Genomic DNA, 22923 nt, shown 5'->3' on the forward strand with positions numbered 1-22923 from the left:
GAAGAAAAACCAGAACTAAAAAAAAATTTGATCTCCAACCATAGAACTCAATGAAAAGGTAAAATAATCTTGGAATTGTATTTCTTTGTGGATATACAAAAGAATACATGTATAATTGGATGGTACTGATATAACATAAAAAAGGGAATATGGAAAAGGGATGATGGCAGAATAAGGTGGGAAGGAGGGATAAAAGGCCACATCCACAAAGGGCAAAGGAAACTTTCATATCTGAAATTTAGAGGGGGAGGCATTGTGGAACTTCTTCATCAGGTTGGCTCAAAGAAAAAATAATTGAATTTGTTTTAAGAAAATTCTCTCCCCCTTTAAAAACGGGAAGGAAAAAAAAAAAAAGGTAATAAGGGAAGGAAGGGAAAAGACTCAAGGGGGAGGAAGGGATTAAGAGAGGGTAACATGGATAAAGGGGGTAATAAGTTTAAAAGGGGAAAGAGGGTTGGGGAGGCAAGAATAAAAAGCACAATCTGGGATTGGGATGGTGGAAGTACAATTTAGTAATTTAACCAAAGGAATGGGATGAACTCCCCATAAAGAGGCAGAAAAGACTGGATAAAAATAGAACCCACAAATTTTGTTTACAAAAACAATTTTAAACAGGGGAGATACATATAGGTAAAGGTAAAGGCTGGGCAAAACTATTTCTTCTGAAGCAAAAAAGAGGGTGGCCATCCTTTCTCAGATCAACAAAAAGTAAAAAATTGGTCTAATTAAAGAATAAGGAAGGAAACCTCCCTCAAAGGGTAACATAAACAACGAGGCCTATCATATTAAAATATATAAAGTGGTGGCATCCAACTTCCTAAAGGAAGTTAAGAGAGTTAAAAGAAAAATAACAACAAAACTGTAATAGTAGGAGTTCAACCTTACTCTCAGTTAACAAATCAAACCACAAAACAAATAAGAAAGAAATTAAAGAAAAAGAATATTAGAAAATTAGGTATGTTGGATCTTTGGAAAATTGAATGGAATGAAAGGAATATACTTTCTTCTCAGCAGTTCATGGAACCTATTAAAATTGACCATATTTGGACAAAAGACCTCAAAATTAAATGCAAAGAAAGCGAAATGTAAATCTTTAATCATGATCTAAAAACTACATTCAACAAAAAGTTGGGGAAATAGACCAAAAAGTAATTGGAAACAAAAATCTCATCTTAAAGAAGATTGGGGAAGCAAAAATTATAGATACAATTAATAATTTTAAGATAATGACAATGATGAGACATCATACCAAAAATTTGTGGGATCAAAAGCGGTAATAAGAAATTTTTATTCCTTAGGGCTTACTTAATAAAACAGAGAAAGAAAAGTTAATAATTGGGCTTGAACAAAAAACAAAAAAAATTAAAAAGCCCCAATCAAATACTAAATTGAAATTCTAAATTGGAGAAATTAAAATATTAAAGTAAAAAAATATTGAACTAATTTAAAACTAAGAGTTGGTTCTTGAAAAAGCCAATAAAATGAAAGCCTTGGTAAATCGTTAAAAAAAGGGAGGAAAATGAAATTAGTAGTCAAAAATGAAAAGGGAGAACTTTCCCCAATGGAAAATTAGAGAAATAATAAGGAGTTATTTTGTAACTTTTTGCCAATAAATTTGATAACCTAAATGAAATGGATGACTACCTCCAAAAATGACCCCAGACTAACAAAGGAGGTAAATTGCTTGAATAGTCCCATTTCGAAAAAAGAAATGAACAGGAATTAAACAACCTAAGGAAAATCCCAGGACCAGATGGTTACATTGAATTTTTTCAAACATTTAAAGAACAATTGGCCCAATGCTATAAATTATTTGATAAAATAGGGAATGAAGGGTCACAAATTTTCATACCGAACTGGTACTGATACCTAAACCGTGGCAAAAAAGAAAGAAAATTAAAATCTTGAAATTGATGCTAAAATCTTAAATAAGATATTAACAAAAGACACAAAAAATCATCTCAAAGATAAACACCATGATCGTGGTTTATACCAGGAATCAGGGCTGGTTCAATATTAAAAACTATCAATATAATTGGCCATTTAAAACAAATTAAAAAACCATATGATCCTCAAAGATGCAGAAAAACTTTGATAAAAATCCTCCACTATTAAAAAGAATATAGGAATAAATGGTTTTTCTTAAAATAATCCAGCATCTATTTAAAACCATCAGTAAGCATCATATTTGGAAAAACCAACCATTAATAAGATCTGGGGAAACAAGGTTGCCCACTTCACCTTACTATTTAATATTGTATTAAAACCTATAGCAATAAGAGCTGAGAAAAATGAAACAAATTATCACTCTTTGATGACATGATGGTATACTTAGGAACCCCAAATTCTGCAAAAAATTTTAAAAAATCCACAACTTTAGCAAAGTTGCTGGTTTATAAAATAAACCCACATAAGTCATCACATTCTTCATATCACTAACAAAATCAACAGTTAGGTTACAAAGAGAAATTCCATTTGTAACTACTGATATTATAAAAATATTTAGGAATCTATCTGCCAAGGAAAATAAACTTTATGAGCAAAATTACAGACCCTTTCCACAAATTAAGTCTGATCTAACAATTGGAAAAATATTAAATGCTCTTGGTGGACGAGCAAAATAATAAAGAACAATATTACCTAAATAACATTTATTTAGCTATACCAATCAGACCCCAAAAACTATTTTAATGACCTAGAAAAAAATAGCAACAAAATTCAATGGAAAAAAAAAGGTCAAAATTTCAAAGGTTAATAAAAAAATCAAATGAAGGTGGCTTACTGTACCAGATTAAAAATATTATGAGCAGCAGTTACCAAAACTATTTGGTATTGGCTAAGGAATAGATTAGTTGATCATGGAATAGATTGGGTTAAGGGATAAAACAGTAAAAATATAGCAACCCAGTCTTTGAGAAACCCAAAGATCCCAGCTTTTGGGATAAGAACTTACTGTTTGATAAAATTTTGGGAAAATTGGAAACTAATATAGCAGAAACTAGGCATTGATCCATATTAACCGACACCAAGATAAGGTCAAAATGGGTTCTGACCTGGAAAAAAGAATAAATTATTAATAAATTGAGGAAACAGGATGTTTACCCTCAGACCTGTGGAAGGGGAAGGCTTTATGACCAAAAAGAATAGAGATCATTACTGATCATAAAATAGAAAATTTCGATTATCCAAACTGAAAGTTTTGACAAACAAAACTAATGGAACAAGATTAGAAGGGAAGCAAAAACTGGGAAAAATTTTTACAGTCTTCTGATAAAATTTCCAAAATATAAAATTAACTCTAATTTAAAAAATCGCCATTCTCAATTGAAAAATGGTCAAAGGAATGAACAGACTTTCAATGAAGAAATTGAAACTATTTCTAGTCATATGAAAAGATGCTCCGTCATTATTAATCAGAGAAATGCAAATTAAGACAACTCTAAGATACCCCACACACCGTCAGATTGGCTAAGATGACGGAAAAAAAATGATGATTGTTGGAGGGGATGCGGAAAACTGGGACAGATGCATTGTTGGTGGGTTGTGAACGAATCCAACCATTTTGGAGAGAGTTTGGAACTATGTAAAAGTTATCAAACTGTGCATACCCTTTGATCACAGTGTTACTACTGGGATTAATCCCAAAGAGATTATAAGAAGGGAAAGGACCTGTGGCAGAATGTTTGTGGCGCCCTTTTTGTAACAAAACGGGAAACGAATGGATGTCCATCAGTTGGGAATGGCTGAATAAATTGTGGTTATAAAATTTGGAATATTACTGTTCTGGAAAGCCAACAGGATGATTTCAGAAAGGCCTGGAGGACTTAACGAACTGATGCTGAGTGAAAGGCAGGACCAGGAGATCTTATATACTTCCAACAAAATACTAGATGATGACCGTTCATGGATCAGGCCTCCAACGATCAACCAAATCATTTCTAATGGAGCGTAATGAACTGAACTAGCTATGCCCAGAAAAGAACCTGGGAGACGACTAAAACCTTACATTAATTCCCAATCCCAAATTTATCACCTTTTTGATTTTCCTTCACAAACTAATTGCAATATTTAAGTCTGATTCTTTTGTACAAAAATAACTTTGGTCATGTATACTTATTTGTATTTTTTATATTTTAATATATTTAAATCCTGGTCATCCTGCCATCTAGGGGAGGGTGGGGGGGTAAGAGGTGAAAAATTGGAACAAGAGGTTTGGCAATTGTTAATGCTGTAAAGTTACCCATGCATATATCCTGTTAATAAAAGGCTATTAAATTAAAAAAAAAAAACAATTATAAGTATTCTTCCTTTTCTGGCTACATACAGGAAAGAGATCACTTAGACCCATCTCAAAGCCCTGCCAAATTTTCAAGTAAAAAATACATCTGATCCATTTGCAAACCAGCAGTGTTTTATGAATAAAGCAAGATGAACAATATAAAGAGAAGAATCATATAATGCAACATTCAACTCAACACAAAATACCCAGGAAAAAATTGAGCGGCAGCCTTGTCCAGCCCTCTTGCATTGATTACCAAAGCATAAATAAAGATATTCCTCCCACCTCCATCTCTCTTACTTGCAGAGATGGAAATTCTCCAGCATGGTTCCCCCCCATCCCCCTTGCCCTTTTTAAGAAGAATTTGTTATCAAGAAGCCAGAGGTGAATCTGTTTCATCTCTGACGCTACTGAATCTTTCACACACCCATCCGCCTTTTTTCCCCTGTGTGTGTTGCAGAAAAGGTGCTGGCTTAGGAAACTGGATCCCATTTTTTGAATTTCCGCCTGAACGTCCCCACCTATTCTCCCCCCCCCCCCTCCTCCTTCCTCCTCCCTCCCCTCCCTCCTCCCTCTCCTCCCTCCCTCCCTCCCTCCCCTCCCTCCCCCCCTCCCTTCCCTTTCCCTTTTTCCTTTCTTCTCTTTTTTCTTCTCTCCTTCTAAATTTTTTTCTCCCTTCCTTTTTCCCTCCTTTTCTCTTCCCCCCTTTTTTTCCCTTTTTTTTTTTTTTCTCTTCCCCCCCTCCTCCTTCCCCCCTTCCTCCCTTTTCCCCCCTTCTTTCTTTATTAAGGTAAAAAATAAAAAAATCTTAGTGTGTGGTGGCTGCCTGTGGGTGTGTTTTGGGGTTGAAAACACCTCACTTTTCCAACAAGATTAAAGCCGTTGGCGCGGGGGCCCAAAACCGGGGGGGGCAAAGTAGGTGGGGGGTGGCAGGCAGGGTTGAAGGGTTTGTGATGGTTTCTTCCCCGGCGCAAAGGGAAAGTGGGGCCTTTGGCAGACGAGACCCAAAATTTTGGGCTTGAACTGGGGGGAGAGCAGGGAAAATAAAAACTCCTGGAAGGCGGAACGGGGGGGTTTTGGTTCTTGTGTTGTAGGGTTTTGGGGTGAGGGAGGCAGGGAAATGGGGGGAAGGCTCCTGGCCCGCAGTTGTTGGGAACCAGGTGGTTGCACCGGGGCGGATGGCATTGCAAGGCTATAGCCAGGAGCTGGGCACTGGGGTTTGGGTCGTCCCCCGGGGGTGCAGGAGGAAAGAATGGGGCCTGGGGGGGGAAGCCCTGGAAAGATGGGGGAGGGGATGTAGGCAAGAAAGGAAAACCCTGAGGAAGGAAGGGACCTCTGACAAAAGGATCGGGCAGAACAGAACTGGGGGATACAATAGGTGGGGAATTAGGAAACTTAGGGTGGGGGAAGGAACCGGGGGATGGAGAGGGGGAAAGGAAAGGGGGCTATGGGCTTATGTAAAAAAGTTAAAATTGGGAAAAAAAAGTGGAGAGGGCACCAAAAGAAGGACTGGGAAGGTATCCAACAATCACTACAAAAGTAACCAGGGAGGGTTGGAGGACTGGGGTGGGCATCTAATAACTGGGAAAAAGTATGGTTGGGGTGGGAAAATTTTTTCTAAGGAAATGGGACGTCTGGGAGAAACAAGGGATTGTATTAGCAAGCTAAGGAAAAACTGCTGATGAAGGAAGAAACATCAATTTCTTAGATCACAAAATTTGCTTTTTATAACATTTCAAGCCTAGAATCCAGAACCATAAAGCAGCATTCCACCCCAATCTAGGATGAATTAGCAACAACTTTCACAGTAGAAAGAGCAGTAGAGAAAAGGAATGGCATTCAAGGGAGGGATGGGAAGAGTTTTGGGGAATAGTTGACAAGTAGTTAGCCCGTTTGTTACTGGAATGAGAAGACATTAGCTGTGGATGAACAAAGATAAAAGTAGGTGACCAAATATATTTACAATTGTGAAAGTGGTCCTTTTAGACAAAACTGAAGGACTGAGGTAACCTTTGAGACCTGATTTCAACTATTTCTTATCTAGGAACAATAAGTAGTAACTAAAACAGTGGGTCAGACCATTAGAGTTTACTGGGTTCTTGCAATATTCATTATATTATATTTCTTTTTTAAGAGTTAGGAACTTTCTATTATTAGGTAACTAGATTGGGGGTGGGGATGGTTCTTATATTATTTGTTCATAAAAATGTTGCAAAATAATTGTGATTCCTGTCTGAAATCAGAGAATTTGTAATGACTGGAATCAATGTAACATGACTTTCAGTCATAATTTACACTTAATTGCTGCATTGTAACTGTAGGCAAGCTACTTAACTTCACCTTCATTTTTTTCCTTTGAAAAATGCAAAAAATACTTCTAGCTTCTATATATCAGAGTTTTTATGAAGATTAAGTGACAGAATATTTTTAAAATGCTTTGCAGACTTTAAGTAATATATATATGTATGCATATATATATATATATATATATGCACACACACACACACACACACACACACACACATATATATATATATATATATATATTCCTTTGTTTCTTTAAGAGGCAAAAAAGGTGATTTTTTGCCTCAATTCTTATTTAGCCTAAATCACTGAATGAGTATTGCCTCAGTCAAACTGAGACGGGTTAAAGATCTCAGCTTAAAAAAGCCAGCAGGGTCTCTCACTGCATCCAGGGTCTTCTCCAATCATTCTAATCTCTATCTGGCTGTTGGATTCAGATGAATCCAGAGGAGAAAGTAAGCTAGTGAACTTGCATAGTCCTCACTCACTCAAATCCTATTCACTTGCATGTCCTGGCGTCTTCTTCCTGATGTTCTTCTTCTAGAAGGAAGGATGAACAACAGTGACAAAAACAACAACTTTAGAAGATGTAGAAGGGGTTGAGAGGAAAAGGAGGAAAGGGTCAGGACATAAATGAAGAAAATAGAACTTAGAACAGCATTCTAAGTGTAGCAGATAGATGACATGATGTTGTCACCCTTTCTTGGTACTGTATCAATCCCTCAGCCTGCTTGACATTATATTCATTCTATTATTTGTTTTTCCCCCATGCTCTTCTCTAGAGAAATCAGTGCAGCTAAGTGGTACAATGGATAGAAAGGCCACAAAGACTTGATTTCAAATTCATTCTCAGGTATTAGTTATGTGACCCTTGGGAAATCACTTAAGCCTGTTTACTTTGGTTTCCTGATCTGTAAAATGAATTGGGGGAGGAAATGACAATTTTATTCCAAATTAATTAGCTTAAAAATTAGAGGATCATGGAGTTGAAGCTGGAAGATACCTTAGAGATAATCTAGCATGATTTCATTTAATAAATGAGAAACAAAGGTTTCAGTAAAACTGGTCAACTGATCTCAGATCTTGATCATGAAAGATGAGAAGATTTAGTTTATATTTTAAAAAAACGTATTCTGAAAAGGAGATCTCAAAACATACTGGCCATGTGACTATGGATCAATCACTTATCTTATCTGGACCTCAGTTTCGTCATCTGTAAAATAGGAATTAAAATACCTATAATAGCTACCTCAATGTTTTAAGTTTCAAATGAGATAACAGAGGTAAAGGATAACCTTTGTGAAATTTATATAAATTCCAATTATTATATTCTATTTCCCTTTAAGTCAATCAATTAAGTGACCCCACACTGTGAAAAGAACTGGGCTATATATAAAGATAAATAAGCTGTCCAACTAATCCTATACTCTACTGGTTCATTTTTCCCAGTCCTACAATACTGGGGATCCACTAAGGTTGTTCTCTGGACTTCTATCTCTTTATTCTTCCTTTGTGGTTTGATCCACAGTTCTCCCCTTGTATTCAATTATGACCTTTTTTGTGGATGACTCCAAACTATCAATGCTCCTCTCTTCCTTGAGTCCCTGGTTTACATTTCCATCTACTTCCTGGGTCCTTTATGAATGTAGGTCCCATTAGTACTTATAACTCAACATATTCAAATCTGAATCCAGGCTACTCAACTTCTTCCAATCTAACTCCTTTCCAATGTCCCTAGTTCTGTTAATGATATCACCATTTACCTGGTTTGAAACCTCAGGCAATAATTCTTTCTTCCCTCTCCTTTAGCCCTAATATCTATTTCATTGAGAAATATTACCTTATCTCCCCATGAAATATTTTTCAGTCCATCTCCCCAACTCTATTAACTATCTTGCCATCCTTATTCAAGTCTTTATAATTTTTTCCCTGAACTCTAAACTGTTCTCTGCCTCCATTCTTTTCTTTAGTCACTCCATCCTTTTAAACAGCTGCCAAAATCATTTTTTGTCTCTATATCTGAGTTTTCCTCTCAAAATTTTAATAACTTATCTTGGCATTTATGGTAATATGTGTATGTTAGCCCTACTATATTCAAGGTTTTTTGTATTTTGTCCCCAAATTGCCATTCTGATCTCATTTATTTTTGTTGCCACTTAGGTACTTTATATGTTGGCCCACTTAGACAGCTGTTCTTCCACCTTGTCCTGGTCTCTCCTATCTTTACTCATTCATGCAGATCATCCCTCAGATAGAGCATGAATTTTCTCCCTAGCTCCATTTGCTGAAATCCTTCCTCTCCCATGAAGGCTTCTTTTAACCAATCCATCTGAAAGGGATCCCACCTCAAATTTCTCACAACCTATTGTTTGGATTTTTTCTTTGCACTTGTCACAGATAAAATCAATAATTATATGTATAAAGATCTTATCTTTTTAGCATATAAACTCTATGAAATCAGAGATTGTTATTTTTCTTTCATGTAACTACTAGTGCCTTATACACTCCCCCCCCCCCTTTTTGCTCTGATCTGAGGTTTCTTCAGTTTAGGAAATTCTGTTATGGAAATTCCCAGCTCCTCTCTTTGTAATTGAGAGCTTCAGAGAGTTATTTGTGGCAGTGAAAGGTTAAGTGATGCCCACACAGCCAGCAGGTATCAGAGAAGAGACTTCAATTCTAATTTTCCTGATTCTAAAAGTTGGTCTTTTATCTACTGTACCACACTACCTCTTTTGCCTTGCAAATAACAACTCCTTAATAAAAATGCTTGTTGATTAAAAGAGAGTATTCTTGAGCTAAAAACTAGTGTGAGCTTAAGGGCTATGTTCTTATTTTAAACCAATCTATTTCTTGAGTATCAACTCTAGGACAGGCACTATCCCAAAATCTGTATGCATTCACAAAGATTTTCTTTGCAGCTAGGATTCTTATTCTTTGGCCAACAGATCCCAAAGGTTTCATGGATAAATTTTAGGAGTTCAATGAACATGTCTTTTAAACATTTTGATAAATGTATGCTCATAGGAACCATGAGAAAAAAGTTAAGAACTCCTGTCTTATATAGCAAAGGCATACAAACACATCAACAAGCTATATTGTGACTACAGCAGTATTGTAATGAAACACATGACACAGGTAAGTTTCAATTATCTGAAGAAATCTGTGCTACAGGACCAGGCTGAACAATTGAGCAGAAGAAATTACTTACAACTTCTATTGGATTCTTCAAGAATATATTAGATTTGAGGGGTGAGGAAGATCATTATCACTGCTGAATTAGAGATGTCCAGGTCTTTCCTGTCTTTGGAAAGACAAAAAAGAATTATGTAGAATGAGAATCCAAACTTTAAGAGGATTTTGATTTGTTAATGCAGTATCCAAATGAATTCACTGAAACAAATGTATATAATTACTGGCAAAAAAAAAAAATAGAAACAGCTGAAAATGTTTTTTTTTAAATCTATTTTATTTTATCTTATATAAAATTGTTTTGTTTTGGTTTGTTTTTGGTTTGTTTTTCTTGCCAGAATGTAATGTAGTTATCGCCTCCCGTAATTTTGATAGATTAAAATCTACAGCAGAAGAGATGAATGCTAAGCGCCTGCCCTCCGATACAGCCATTGTTACTCCTATCCAGTGCAATATTCGAAAAGAAGAAGAGGTAAAACCAATACCTTTAATTTTTCTTTCTCTAAAACTTATGAAAATTATGTTGAGAGAGCAGTATGATCTTAAGTACTTCTTTGATATATTTTTCCTTGATATAATGTACTCCTGATTAGTAAAAAAAAAAAAAAAAGGCTTGGGAAATTGTTGATTAGTGGTTGATTAATCATAAATACTTTTGTTCCAAACTTTAAAAAAAAATCTTTCTGTAATGCACTTTCTTGTCTTTATAAGCATAACATTGTCAGCACAAATCCAAAAAGAACATTAAATGTTTACTATGTGCAAAATATTATAATAAATTCTTGGGATAGAAAAATAAAAATGCAACACTTCTTTTACTCATCCTTATAGTCATTCTTTACTCATCCCTATAACCATCATTCATACTTAAATTAAGCAATCCATTATCAAATCTTGACTTTTCAACATTCACAACATTTCTCCTATATGTCTCCTTTCTACTCATATATGTCTCCTTTACTTCACCTTACTTCTCATCAGACTAATTCAATAGCCTTCTATTTGGTCTTTCCACTTCTCCCTTCTTCCCTTCCTCCCTAAAGACTCACCTAGCACCACCCTCATTCATACTTTTTTTTTCTTTTTTTAAATAGATGAGAATTTTTTTTCTAATAACTTTAGTTACAGTGTTGGTCTTACTGAAAACTGAAAATAAACATTTAACAACTAACTCCTAATTACATATTGAAATCAGTGTTTCCATACCACCAAAAAAGAAAATGAGTTTTTCTCCAAAGTTCAACAGCTCCCCCTTTTTTAGTATCTTTTCGAAACATGAAAGAAAAGAAATATACATAGAAGTCTTTTTCCAGATGAGAAATCTGACTCCTGTTATGTGAAAGATACTAAAGTATATTTCACACATATAAAGATAGGGAACAAAAGAGGAGGACTAAATGCTTCAAGCATTAAAAGACTTCCACTCAGCATTGACTTTTAAATCCTAGATACTATAGAGCAAGGAATATCAAACTCAAATACAAATGGGTCCCTGTAACCTTTATATTGATTTAAAAAACCACAAATTAACATTATTTTTATTGTATTTTTTATTGATTTTTGGGGGGGAATATTTCCCAATTTCATTTTAATCTGGTTCCAGCCAGATTTAGGAATGACTTGGTCAAGTGTTTGATACTTCTGCTCTAGAGAAATGTCTTCTTCTCTTAACTGTGTCTCTGAAATGGCAACAGTCAACCCAGTTTGGGGTTAATGTGGGCTGTGCTAATGTGGGGCGCCACCTTTTGTGGTGAAATTTGTAGTGTTGTTTCAAATAGAAGTTCACCAAATTTAAAGATTTTTATTTTCTTCCAAATTTTATGTGGAAAAACTCCTCTCAGTGTTAATATCAGTCATTTCTATTTTTTGCCTACGTTATTCAGGTATTGAGAATTTCTTCAAAGCTCAACAATTCATCTGAAAATGTCACTTGAAATGCAGAGAGAAAAAAGGGTGGAATGATAAATGGTCTGGATTGAACTGGTTCAGATCTCTATGTATAACCAGCTCTGAACTACAAACTGAAAGATTATTTCCCCCTCAAAAAAATCAGTATTTCTGTCAGCAACAAATACAAATACAACTCTATGAAATACTGAAATATCCAAAGACATATAGTCCTCTATTTTAACTATGAAAAACTGATCGCTTGCTTAATTTTTATTGCCCCATCTCAAGTTTCAAAAACCAAACCAATTATAATCAAATTATTACTACAAAACTTACACTAAACACATCCCTGCCTTCTCAGGGTTTGAGTGTTTTGTTTGCCTTATTTATTATTATTATTTTATCAATAAATTAATATTTTATTACCAAAACAATACACTAAGTTCATATTTAAAACCAACCATCCAAATGTATCTCAGTATAGATCTCACAAACTATGAGGGGGAGTATTTAACTCTGCTGCTAAGTCTAATCTACCTAAGTGTAAATGGACTTAAAAATCCTTTTTAAGTACTTAATTCTTTTTTAAATCTCTACAATACAAGAAACTGAATAATATTGCTTAGGAGTACCAGAAACTGTCCCATTGGAAACCCAAACTATTTACATCAACTAAAAAACCTATTGTCAACCCTCCCCTCTACCCTTTTGCCACATTAATTGTATGGTAAAATATTGTGATATCAAAGGAAAGAAAAACACAATTTCCAGAATTCATACAACCAAATACCCCTGTTTGCCACTTTCTAGTCAATCAAAGGGCAAATAGGAGGCACTAAAAGGAATGGGAAGAAGGGGAGGAGGAAGAACTTTTGTGGTTTTATTTCCTCTTTCAGCACTTGTTTGACAACCAATCCAGTCCTTTACAATCCATCCTCAAATATGGGTGTACCAGTTTCCATGTCAAAGATAATGAAATCTGAGCTTATTTGGGATTTCAGCTTCATAGAATTGGGAGAAGCCTGTTTGTTAGCTAAAAGACATTCTACCAACATTCTTATAATTATTCTTAGATTTTGTTTGTTCTTTGTAATTATTGTTAGCCACAAAGACTAACTGTTGTGTACTCTGAAATTTATGGTGTCATAGAATTGGAGCTTGTCCTGGCTACATATATCCTGCACGTGAAGCTAATGTTTTTGTTTTGTTTTGTTCATTTGTTGTATTCTGTAGGGTTTTTTTTTTTTTAGTTGAAAACTATAATGAAGGGGCAGCTAGATAGCATAGTGGATGGATCACTATCCTTGAAGTCAGGAGGACCAGAGTTCAATTTGACCTCACACTTCCTAGCTGTGTGACCCTGGGCAAGTCACTTAACCCTAATTGCCTCAGGAAAAAAAAAACCCAAAAAACAAGAACAAAAAAACAACCACCAAAAAAAACCCTGTTTTGATTAGCTTTGTACTATTTGAAATTTTATATAAAATATGGTAATTGGTCCCAACCTAATTGAAATATGAATTTTGAAAAAGATCCACTATTGACACTAATGGGATCTAGTTTCACCCAGTTTCAGTTTATATAGAACAGTTCTTTTTACTTGAGTGTCCAGAGCAATCACTAAAAAATTCTCATTTTGGAGGCAAAAATCAAAGAATCACTTGGAGATGTTGAATGAGAAATATTTACCCTCTACCCCATTGACTTTGTTTGCTAAGTAACTACTGCTTATTAAATCTATCGCAAGATGGAACTTATAAAAGCAAAAAACCTAGATTTTATTATGCATACATACAGGTTTAAGATTCATTAATATAATCTTGAACAAAAACTAGTTTCCCTATGTCCAAAGGGCAATTATATTGTGCATAGCCTCCGATGCAATACCACTACTAAGTTTATATCCCGAAGAAATCCTAAAAAAAAAAAAAAAAAGGAAAAAAAAAAGATCTACATGTACAAAAATATTTATAACAGTTCCTTTTGTGGTAGAAAAGAATTAGCAATTGAGGGGATGTTCATCAATTGGGGAATGCCTGAATGAGTTGTAATGTATATGAATTATAATGTAATGAACAAGAATGTAATTAAATACTATTGTGCTATAAGAAAGGATGAGAAAGCAGATTTCAGGAAAACCTGGCAAGGCTTCCTTGAATTAATGCAAGGTGAAATGAGAAGAACCAGGAAAAATTGTTCACAACTGTGCAATTATAAGTTATGAACAACTTAGCTCTTCTCAGCAATACTGTTATCCAAGACATTTACCTAAAGGATTCATGGAAAATATCCACAGAGAAAGATCTGATTTGGTGTGAATGTGGATCAAAGCATACTATTTTTACTTTTTTTTTCATGGTTCTTTCAATATGGAAAGGTTTTATATATTATATATCAATTTACTTAGCAACTTAGGGAGGAATTGGTGAGGGAGAGAAGGAGAAAATTTGGATCTTCAAAATAGCTTTAAAAATGGAATGTTTAAAATTGTGTTCACATGTAACTGGAAAAAACACAGTTAAAAAAAAGACTTGAATTTCTAAGCCATTATAGAGGAAATTATATTAGAGAAATAAGGAGATTTTTAAAAAAATCAAATGGGATAACTGAGGGGAAGAAATTTACATGAAAGTTCAGTGTTACAAGCTAATTGTACAATATTTCAGAGTCTGATTCTTTTTGTACAGCAAAATAACAGTTTGGTCATGTATACTTATTGTGTATCTAATTTATATTTTAATATATTTAACATCTACTGGTCATCCTGCCATCTAGGGGAGGGGGTGTGGGGGTAAGAGGTGAAAAATTGGAACAAGAGGTTTGGCAATTGTTAATGCTGTAAAGTTACCCATGTATATATCCTGTAAATAAAAGGCTATTAAAAAAAAAAAAAAAAAAGAAAGTTCAGTGTTAGGGAAATTCTTATCGGTTCTTTTTCTCTTTTGATTTTTTATCACTGCAATGTAAAAAGTTTTCCCTTAAAAATACCCATTCAAAGTATCCTATTTTAGCTAGTGGAGTTTAATATTAACAGGAAACAGGCTTCAGTTAGTCAAATGTTCTAAGAGGAATGGCATAAGAAAATTGAAGAAAAAGAAAATGAAAAATTATCAACACAAAGTGATTAGTGAGTTTATTTCCCAAATTCCAAATGTGGACTATCAAAAGAAATCTCTTCATTCACAAGACTTGGCTCTACTGAATCCTTACCCTGAGTGGCTGCACCTACTTTTGTCTGCTCTCCACACACTGATTTTACTTGCCAAAATAATTTACTTACAGTGCAATGTCACTCTCCTCTTCAGTAAATTCCCATCGCCTCCAAAAACAAAGTAAAGTTCTGTTTGGTATTGAAAGCTCTTTATAATTACCTACCTCTTTCTACTTTTTCAGGCTTTTTACCCTTAATTCCCTTCCACTAACTCTATGATACACCTACACTGGACCACTAAGTATTTCTCCCAAGACAAACCCCCCCCATCTTCTTTTTTAGTATGTTTCTTATTTTTAATACATATTGCTTTATGAATCATGTTGGGAGAGGAAAAATCAGAACAAAAGGGAAAAAATCATGTGAGAGATTAAAAAAAAAAAGAAGTGAACAGAGCATGTATTGATTTATAGTCAGTCTTCTTAGTTTTTTTTTCTAGATGCAGATGGCATTTTCTGTACACAACAAACCCTCATCTTCTATCAGAATATTTCTCATGCTTGGAATACTTTTCTCCTCATCACTTCAAATTTTTATCTTCCCTGTCTTCAAGTATCAACTCAAAAATCTGCTTTACTTTCTGGATGTTTAGAACTGACTAGTCATTAGTATGAAGCTGAATAATCGCTTTTCATGGACATATCTGTCTGGACAGATTGTTGAACTGTTGGTACTTTGTTCCATCTGATGTTTGAATGAGTTAGAACACCATTGTGGAGCAACACCAGTCATGCTATACTTTATTAGTGGGTCACCAGAAACTGTCTGGGCTCATCGACCAATTCACTTCTTTGTGGTTGTTTTAGGTCAATAATTTGGTTAAATTGACATTATATGAGCATGGTAAGATCAATTTCCTGGTGAATAATGGAGGAGGCCAATTCTTGTCTCCTACTGAATTCATAACTTCAAAGGGATGGAATGCTGTGGTGGAAACCAACCTAACTGGTACCTTCTACCTTTGCAAAGCAGGTAGGGATGGTAAAAAGTCAAAGATGCTGTTTTTTTCTTTTGGAAATCACAAACTTCTCTATTTCTTTCATTGCAGGGCTCAATTCTTAAAGGAGCTATGACTTTCTAAATGTGAATGTTTTCTACACTGATATACATTGAAATCTCTCTACACTTTAGCTGGCCTTCCTGAGTAGCTAAAATATTCATTATCTTGCAGCCTTCCTAAATATTTTCACACAGATTGATCCTCAGCCAATGAACTTGGAAGATTTCCCCCAAACCATACTTGGCAAGATGATTTGAACTGTAACCTGTCAGACATCAGAAAAAAGACACAGGAATGTGAAAAAGAGGCTTTTATCTAACGAAAGATTTAAGAGTAAACTTATATGGCATTATTTACCCTGGAGATGATAAATCAAACGGAACAGCAGTCTTTATGCCCAGCAACAGTTACCTAAGGAGTACAGGGAAGAACCATTTGGCATCCCCACTGAGGGCTATAAAATTCTGGGGATAGCAGGCTGGGCTAGATGGGTCCATAAGCTAGAGCTTGCCACCCCTGAACTAGGCTGTCAGAAAGTTCTTATTCTGATCTTGACATTTGGGGAGCTTATATTTAAACAGATGAAATTTATATTTCAGTTTCTTTATCTGAAAATGGGGATATAATGCCACAGGCTCAGGGAGTTGTAAAGATCAAATGAGAAGAAACATATAGAATGCTTGCAAACTTAAAGCAATAAATGCTACCTAGCTGAGTTTTATGAAAGAATTGGATAATGTTTTGTTAATTTGTATTGATTTGGTGATTGAATATCCTAAAAAGAGCATGGTTGGCAGGATAGCAGCATTCTTGGGATCAAAGATCTACCCCTCGAAGATTGTTAAAGATTATTTCATCTGACTCCTTCATTTTATAAATGATAAATGGAAAACTCAGAGCTGTCATTTGTCCAACATCACTTAAATAGCAAGAAGTAGAGCAGAGATTGAATTGAGATACTTGATTTCAGGATCACTCCCTATTCTATTGTCCTGTGCTGTGGGGAAATGATTTAATTGGACTGTCTTTTGTCTGTTATACAGTTTTTAAGTCCTGGATGAAGGATAATGGAGGGTCTATTGTGAACATCATTGCCATGTTAAATAATGGATTTCCTCATGCTGCGCAAGGAATTTTTACTTCCTTCTTTTGTCTAGGGATCCTGTTTAAACTATTGTAAATGGAGTTTTATTGCCTCTAGTGACTATAGACTGCCTTCTTTTTCCTACTGGGCTTTAGGAAGATCCTTAAAAGTATTCCTACATACTTGACACAAGGTTTAGGTTGATTTTTGGTATGGGATTGCTTCTATGTTAAGGTTTACAATGATGCAAAGGATTTGACAAGCATTGACATACTGGTCATTGTCAGGACTGCTAAGTGCTCCTAACTTATGGATGCTATAGATGTTTCTAATACTTTGATTTATACACTTTTTCCATGTCATACCACAGACACAGTGTGCATATCCTCCATATCACCCTACCTTTCCTTACCATGATTTACTTTGTTACTCTAGAGATCTAGAATTTTACTCTAGGATAAAGCCAGTTTTTCAGACTTTCTCAAATTTTAGACCTTTCTTAATGTGTTTTGCAATACTGCAAATTAAACTATCTGTGAAATCCTTAAGTAGGCTTGGAGTGTGTGTCATTTCCCTTGAGATTTTTTTTCCATCACAAATAAAATCCAGATTAAAAAAAAAACAAATCAAGAAAAGTAAAGAAAGTAAAGCACAAGTATGTTGTAATCTGCATTCAGTCTCTATCAATTATTTCTCTGGAAGTGTATGGAATTTTTCATCATAAAATCCTTCAGAACTGTCATGGATCATTGTATTCCTGGGAATAGCTAAGCCATTCACAGTTGATCATTATACAATGTTCCTGTTATTGTATACAATATTCTTCTAGTCAGCTTATTTAATGTTGCATCAGATCATGTAAATCTTTTCAGGTTTTACTGAGAGCATCCTGTTTGCATTTCATATATTGCAATTATATACAACTACTTGTTTAACCCCTCAATGGGTCCAAGCCATTAAACACTAATGCATTCCACCCCCACTCCTATCTTTTCCATCTTTTACTCCACTATAAAAGTGCTTCTTTTATGTCAGATAATTTACCTTATTCTACTTCTCCCTTTCCCTTTCTCCCAGTGCATTTCTCTTTCTTACCCCTTTATTGAATTTTTAAAGACATCATCCCATAATATTTAACTCACAATTGTGCACTCGTTTACATATGCTTCTCTATAACTGTCCCAATAATGAGAATATTTTTAGGAATTACAAGCATCTTTTTCCCATGTTGAAATGTAAACAGTTTAATCTTATTGAATCTTTTATTATTTCTCTTCCCTGTTTACTTTTTATTATTCTCTTGAATCTTGTATTTGAATATTAAATTTTCTGTTCAGTTCTGACCTTTTCATCAGGAATGCTGCGAAGACATTGAAATACATTGAATATTAATTTTCCCCTCTAAAAGGTTATACTCAGTTTCACTGGAAAGGTAATTCTAACTTTTTTGTCCTCTGGAATATCATATTTCAAGCTCTTTAATCTTTTAATGAAGAAACTGCTAAATCTTGTGTTATCCTGGTTATGGACCTACAATATTTCAGTTGTTTCCTTTTGATTTTTGGAAATATTTTCTCCTTAACCTTGAAGCTTTGAATTTGGCTATAATATTCCTGGGAGTTTTCATTTTGGGAATTCTTTCAGGAAATAAACAATGGAAATTTTCAATCACTATTTTGCCCTCTGGTTCTAGGATATGAGGACAATTTTCCTTGATAATTTCTTTTTCTTTTTTTGCTGAGGCAATTGTCCAGGGTCACCTAACTAGGAACTGTTAAGTGTCTGAAACCACATTTGAACTCAGGTCCTCTTGACTTTAGTTAGGGCTGGTGCTCTATCCACAATGCCACCTAGCTTAGCTCTTCTTGATAATTTCTTAAAAGATAATATCTAGGCTTTTAAAAAATTTTTTTATCATGGCTTTCAGGTAGTTCAATAATTCAATTACCTAACTTGGATCTACTTTCCATATCAGTTGTTTTTCCAATGATATTTTTTACATTTAATTCTAATTTTTCATTCTTTTTATTTTGTTTGATTTCTTCTTGATGTCTTGTAGAGTCATTAATTTCCACTTGAATAAATTTAATTTTTATGGAATTATTTCCTTCTGTGAAATTTTTAAAAATTTCCTTTTATATGAAGGCAATTCTACTTACTGAGAAGTTGTTTTTTTCCATTAATTTTTGTTTTTTTCATTTGGAAAAATCTGATTCTTAAAGAGTTCTTCTCTTCAATGAATTTTTGTACTTTTTTTTTCATTGGGTCACTTATGCTTTTCAAAGCATTTTTCTCTTCATTGGATTTTGTTCCCTTTTTACCTTTTGATCTATTCTATTTTCTTAAAGTGATATTTTTCTTCAGTATTTTTTGTATCTTCTTTCCCAAGCTGTCTACTCTTTTTTTCAATGGTTTCTTGCATCATTCTCATTTCTCTTTCCAATTTTTTACTCACTCCTTTACTTGATTTAGAAATTTTTTGAAGGATTAGCTCTTGACTAATTAGCTCTTCAATGGCCTGAGATTAATTCATCTTTTTCTATGAGACTTTTAATATAGGAGTCTTGATTTTGTGGTCTTTTTGTGTTTTGATCTTCTTTCTTACCATAGTAATTTTCTATGGTCAGGATCTTTTTTTCAGTTATTTTTTCATTTTCCCAGCCTATTTCTTGACTTTTAATTCCATGCTAAACTAGAATTCCGGTTGTACAATGGAGGGCAAATTGTCCCAAGCTTCAGGTATTTTGTGTAGCTGTTTTCAGAAATAATTCTGAGGACCTGTAAAGTTTTGTGCTGACACCAGGTGCAAGACTCTTGCATTTTCTAAACTTGTATCCCAGTCACACTCCTGTGTTTCCATCTGTGAGGGATGTAGAAGACTCTTACCCAAAAAGACTACTCAGATCACTCAGTAGAAAGCAGAAAAGTTGTTTATTAAAACCTCCAGAGGATGAGCTGTCCCATCACGAGATAAGAAATAGAAAGTTCATGGTAGGAGGGCTAAAGAAGTAGTAAAGATACACAGCTTTTATACAAGAGATTACATCACAAGTAAGAGAGCATTGAGAAAGAGGGGGGGGGCAACTAATTTGGTTGTTGCTATTTGGAAAGATTGGAATGGAAGGTTTCTGTTTCCCCAAAATCACCTGATTTCTAGGAAGCAGAAAATCAGGTCTTCAGGCTTAATCAAGCAGATAGTGGTCAAGCTAATAGACTAAATATCGATAAATGTAAAATACTAATAAATGTCATCAGCTCAGGTTAAGTAAATATGTTTATAGCTGGCCAAGGCTCAAGTATATATGGGCCTGCACATATATAGAAATAATGAAAATAAAATACAGAAAAAGAATTCATACATTCCTGTAAATTTTTCACATTATCTCTCTATTCCACACACATCCCAGGGACTAGCACACTAGAGATTGTGGACAGAAGGGAGCTTGAACCATTTTCATAGTTCTAGTTATAAAAGAGTGATTGTGGTCACTGAAATCCCAGGGTGCAAAGGATACTTGTAATCTCCTTCTGAACAGTTATCTGACTCCTCACCTTCTATGGGGCTGAGAGGTCCAGAAACCATTACTGTTGCCACTGATTCACTAACTAAGGCTTACTGCTGGTTTGCTTTGGCACAGCCTAGGCTGAACTGTGTTCTGCCCCATTTTGACAGATTATTTCTACTGATCTTTTAAATTGATTTGGGCTGAAAAAAAATTTCTATCCCATTCTTTTGTGTGTTCTGGAACTCCAGAATTTTTTGAGACATTATTTGGGTGAATTCAGGTGAGTCCCTGCTGTTTCTGTGCCATTTGCTCCCAATGCTCCCTTAATTGTTTATTACTTTTTTAAGTAATATCTTTTTATCCTTTATTTCCTCAAGTAGAGTTTTTACTTCTATTCTCAAATTGTTTCCTTATACAAAAATAAAATAGTGAAACAGGCTAAACTTGAAAGACTTTTTAGTAATGAAATCTCTAAGGTAAAGCAAAGGCAGTACAATGATAGGCCTTGTATAATCAGATTTCCAAGCTCCAACCATGGGTTGCACACTACCTCTAATTGTAATATCCAAGTTGTTTTTGTTTTCCTTTAGATTTTGAGTACATATCACAGTGCCTAACAAAATATCTTTTAAAGAGTGGTTTCCCTGCTTTTTTTCATAAGTTTGGGTGGATGCATAGGAAGTTTTTTTAAAACGTCATTTAGTTTCTAGGATAACTTCTTAGAACATGTTGAAATGCTAAACTGTTTCATCTCTTCCAAAAGACATTCAGTAGTTATGTAATCCAAGCATTTCTGAACAGTGTATTTTAATTGAACTGTTCTTCTATGACTTAATGTACCAGTTAGTTTTCATGTAAATATGAATGATTAGTGGAAGTTGAATGAAATCTTAAAGAATTTTTTTCTTTAAAAGGCACAGTGGAGCAGCAAGAGCTGGTGTTGAAAATATAAGCAAAACTTTAGCAATGGAATGGGCCTGCCATGGAATAAGAATCAATTGCATTAGTCCTGTACGTAACCAGTTATGTATATATAATTTGTTTACTTACTGTGATATTTTCCTTAGTAGTCATAGATACATTTTATTTTAATATTATCTATAAAATAGGACATTAGGCAATAGACAAATTAGAGATTCTATTTATTGTCAAAATCTTTGATGTGCACTAAAATCTATGAAGAATTCTTTTAGTTCATTCATGTGTTTTGTTTGTTTGTCTTTAACTCCTTAAGAGAGGTTAGAGACAGTGAAGAGCAAGTCAAGATGGTAAGGTGGGTGGAAGAATTATAAGTATATTGCTGTCTAGGGGAGGGGAAAAAGGAGGGAGAAAAATTTGGAACACAAAGTTTTGCAAAGGTGAATGTTGGAAACTATCTTTGTATATATTTTGAAAATAAAAGGCTATTATCAAAATAAAAAATACTAAAATAAAAAGAGTTATAAGTATATATATACTAGCAAGAGAATATTCAGTCTAAGCCAGAGTTAAAGGATATCTGGAAATTGGATATATATATATATATATATATATATATATATATATATATTTAAAGTTAGAACACTCATTCTAAGAAGTGCTGAGAAATAAAGTCTTTCCTTGTTTTCTCTTAATATTATAGATTGGGAAACTAGATCAGAGACTCCAGTTGCTATTTACTCCTGTGCTAATCGATGGCAATCCACTTGGGGAGGACAAATTGTATATGATATTGCTGAGGAGCATAAATAGTAGCTCTGGGGACTTTTATGTTTAATCTCTTCTACTATTTAAATCTCTTTATAGTTAGGTCTGGTTGAAACTCAATTCTGGTTTAATTATTTTAAAATTCTCCCTTTTTGTCTTCCAACCAAGGGAATAATTTATTCTGACACAGCCTTCAGCAACTATGAAGATTTTGAAAATGGCTTAATTAAAGGATTCTTTAATCATTGTGCTGCTAAGAGATTTGGTGTTCCTGAGGAGGTAATCTTTTTTTCTCTAGCTCTCTCTGTGTCCATCTGAGTCTCTTCTTCTTCCTCTCTTCCCATATCTATTTCTCATCCTCTTTCCTCTCCTTCTCTTATCCTTTTCCCCTCTCTCTATCCTTTTTTTAAATATATACAGCCATAGAAAGTTAGAACTTCAAGGAACATTGGGGAAGGAAAGAGAATCAGAGTCACTGAGGGAGCAGCTTCCCATTGAGTTCTTAAAAACTTTAATTAGCTAATAGATCCACAAAACTTCTGAGTTCATAAGCTCTTCTGGGATGCAAAGTGTTCAGGTGATAGAAATCAGTTGTGAGAAGAACTTCACATAAGGCTGTGTGAATAGACAGAAGAGAAGATTTCCATCTTCAGAGCCTTCAGATACAATTAGGGGAAAACTATCAAAACTATATGCATTGCAATCCAGTCATTTTGGGAGAATGCATATTTGCCATTTCTCAATTAATTTTCAGATTAGTAAGCTCTAATGCAG

General features: G+C 34.5%; 1 protein-coding gene across 1 annotated transcript in view; it reads left to right on the forward strand.

Annotated features, from left to right (window-relative positions):
• Positions 1-22923, forward strand: part of LOC100926746 (peroxisomal trans-2-enoyl-CoA reductase) — a 69037-nt gene that overhangs the window by 43340 nt on the left and 2774 nt on the right. The window contains exons 2-6 of the mRNA XM_031961137.1: positions 10111-10244; positions 15680-15845; positions 16917-16998; positions 21378-21474; positions 22318-22428. Of these exons, the coding sequence (XP_031816997.1) occupies positions 10111-10244; positions 15680-15845; positions 16917-16998; positions 21378-21474; positions 22318-22428 (590 nt within the window). The remainder of the gene's footprint in view (positions 1-10110; positions 10245-15679; positions 15846-16916; positions 16999-21377; positions 21475-22317; positions 22429-22923) is intronic.

The sequence above is a fragment of the Sarcophilus harrisii genome, chromosome 3 (genome assembly GCF_902635505.1).
Source record: "Sarcophilus harrisii chromosome 3, mSarHar1.11, whole genome shotgun sequence".
In the NCBI taxonomy this organism is placed as follows: domain Eukaryota; kingdom Metazoa; phylum Chordata; class Mammalia; order Dasyuromorphia; family Dasyuridae; genus Sarcophilus; species Sarcophilus harrisii.